The 1,356-nt window shown below is 53.6% G+C and overlaps 1 protein-coding gene across 1 annotated transcript in view; it reads left to right on the top strand.

Annotated features, from left to right (window-relative positions):
• The window catches only part of Eif3k (eukaryotic translation initiation factor 3 subunit K), a 10,783-nt gene extending 9,877 nt beyond the window's left edge, over positions 1 to 906 (top strand). The window contains exon 8 of the mRNA XM_021167165.1: positions 840 to 906. Within this exon, the coding sequence (XP_021022824.1) occupies positions 840 to 871 (32 nt within the window). The 3' untranslated portion in view covers positions 872 to 906. The remainder of the gene's footprint in view (positions 1 to 839) is intronic.
• The last annotated feature ends 450 nt before the right edge of the window (positions 907 to 1,356 follow it).

The raw sequence follows: 1,356 nt of genomic DNA, 5'->3' as shown, positions 1-1,356 counted from the left end.
CCCCCCCCGAGTGCTGGAATTAAAGACTTGTCCACTCAGGGCTGTGGCTCTCGATGAGTCATTTGGTCCCACCATAAGGTAGTTGCTCTTGTTCTAACTTGGAAACTATTAGAAATGGCACAGTGCCTGCCTCCTGGGAGGTTAAGTGTGAAGGGAGATCGTGCAGGGAGAGCCAGGCACAGAGTGAAAGGCAGTGACAGCCCTTCCTGTCACATTTTGAATAAACAGACTTATCCCAAAAGAGGAAAAAGTGGGTGTGGTGTCTTTGATCTCAGGAGTCAGGAGTCTCAAGGCCAGCCTGGCCTACCTATAAGCTACTGTCTTTAAATAAGTAGTAACAAAGATTTTTAAAGTGACACAGGCATTTAGCTAGGTGCCCTGCTTCATCCTTCTCTCAGAGCAAGTGACCTGAAGTGGGGAAGGACAGAGACACGCCTCCTGCTAGGGCTCCTTCTCCCAACTTTGGCTCTGTTGAGGGCCACCAGCTGGTCACTGGCCAAGCTGAGCAGCAGTGAGCTCTGTCACTTCCCACTGGGTGCTCTGACCTCTACAGAAAGTGTCCACCATGCTTGGGTCTCAGAAGTCCACACAGTTCTGTCTGCAATGGAGAGCTGCCAGACTGGTCAAGCTCTTTAACTCCGTAATTCTGTACAATAGATGGCTGTATAGGCAGACAGGGAAACTGAGGCACAGCGCTATCACCATATCCAAGACCACTAAACAGGACAGCACCAGACTACCTTTGTAGTGACTGTGACCTGGCCCTGAAGGACAGCGGCTCCCTGGGAGGTGGCTCTTCCTCTCTTCACAAATTCACCCAGTTTCTTCCTTCTCAACAGGTGTATCCAGCATCATGGCCTCCTCCCAGTAACCCAGTGTGCATTAATAAAGATCTGTTCACTCCGCCCTGTCGTCTCTTGCCTGTGCCCTCAGCCAGCTTGTGGCCCAAGCTGGGGCCCTTCCCTCTTCTCGGGCGTCCCCCATGCCACTTCCTCCTTTGTCCCACCCTGCTGCCTTTCCCTGCCCCTCCTCTTTTGACCTGTGAGTCAGTGCAGGATAGGGTAGGCTGAGGCCAGTGAATGGCCTTGGGAGGTGCCGCCCTGGGGCCCTGGGCTCCTCAGAGAGTGGAGAGCAGAGCATGTTCTTGTCTTTGACAAGTCACCTGCTTCTGGGAAGGAGAGCTTAGTGCTTCCTTGTCTGGCAGGGGTGACAGCCTGCACTTGGGAGGTGCAGGTAGGAAGATCGGGATCAGAAGCCACCCTCAGCACTAGGCTCTGTCTTTGTCTTTAAAGGGGGTGGCGCACGCCTTTAATCCCAGCACTCGGGAGGCAGAGGCAGGCGGATTTCTGAGTTCGA

The sequence above is a fragment of the Mus caroli genome, chromosome 7 (assembly GCF_900094665.2).
Source record: "Mus caroli chromosome 7, CAROLI_EIJ_v1.1, whole genome shotgun sequence".
NCBI lineage: Eukaryota > Metazoa > Chordata > Mammalia > Rodentia > Muridae > Mus > Mus caroli.
The sequence above is the reverse complement of the archived record's forward strand: the minus strand, read 5'-3'. Positions and strand labels throughout refer to the sequence as shown.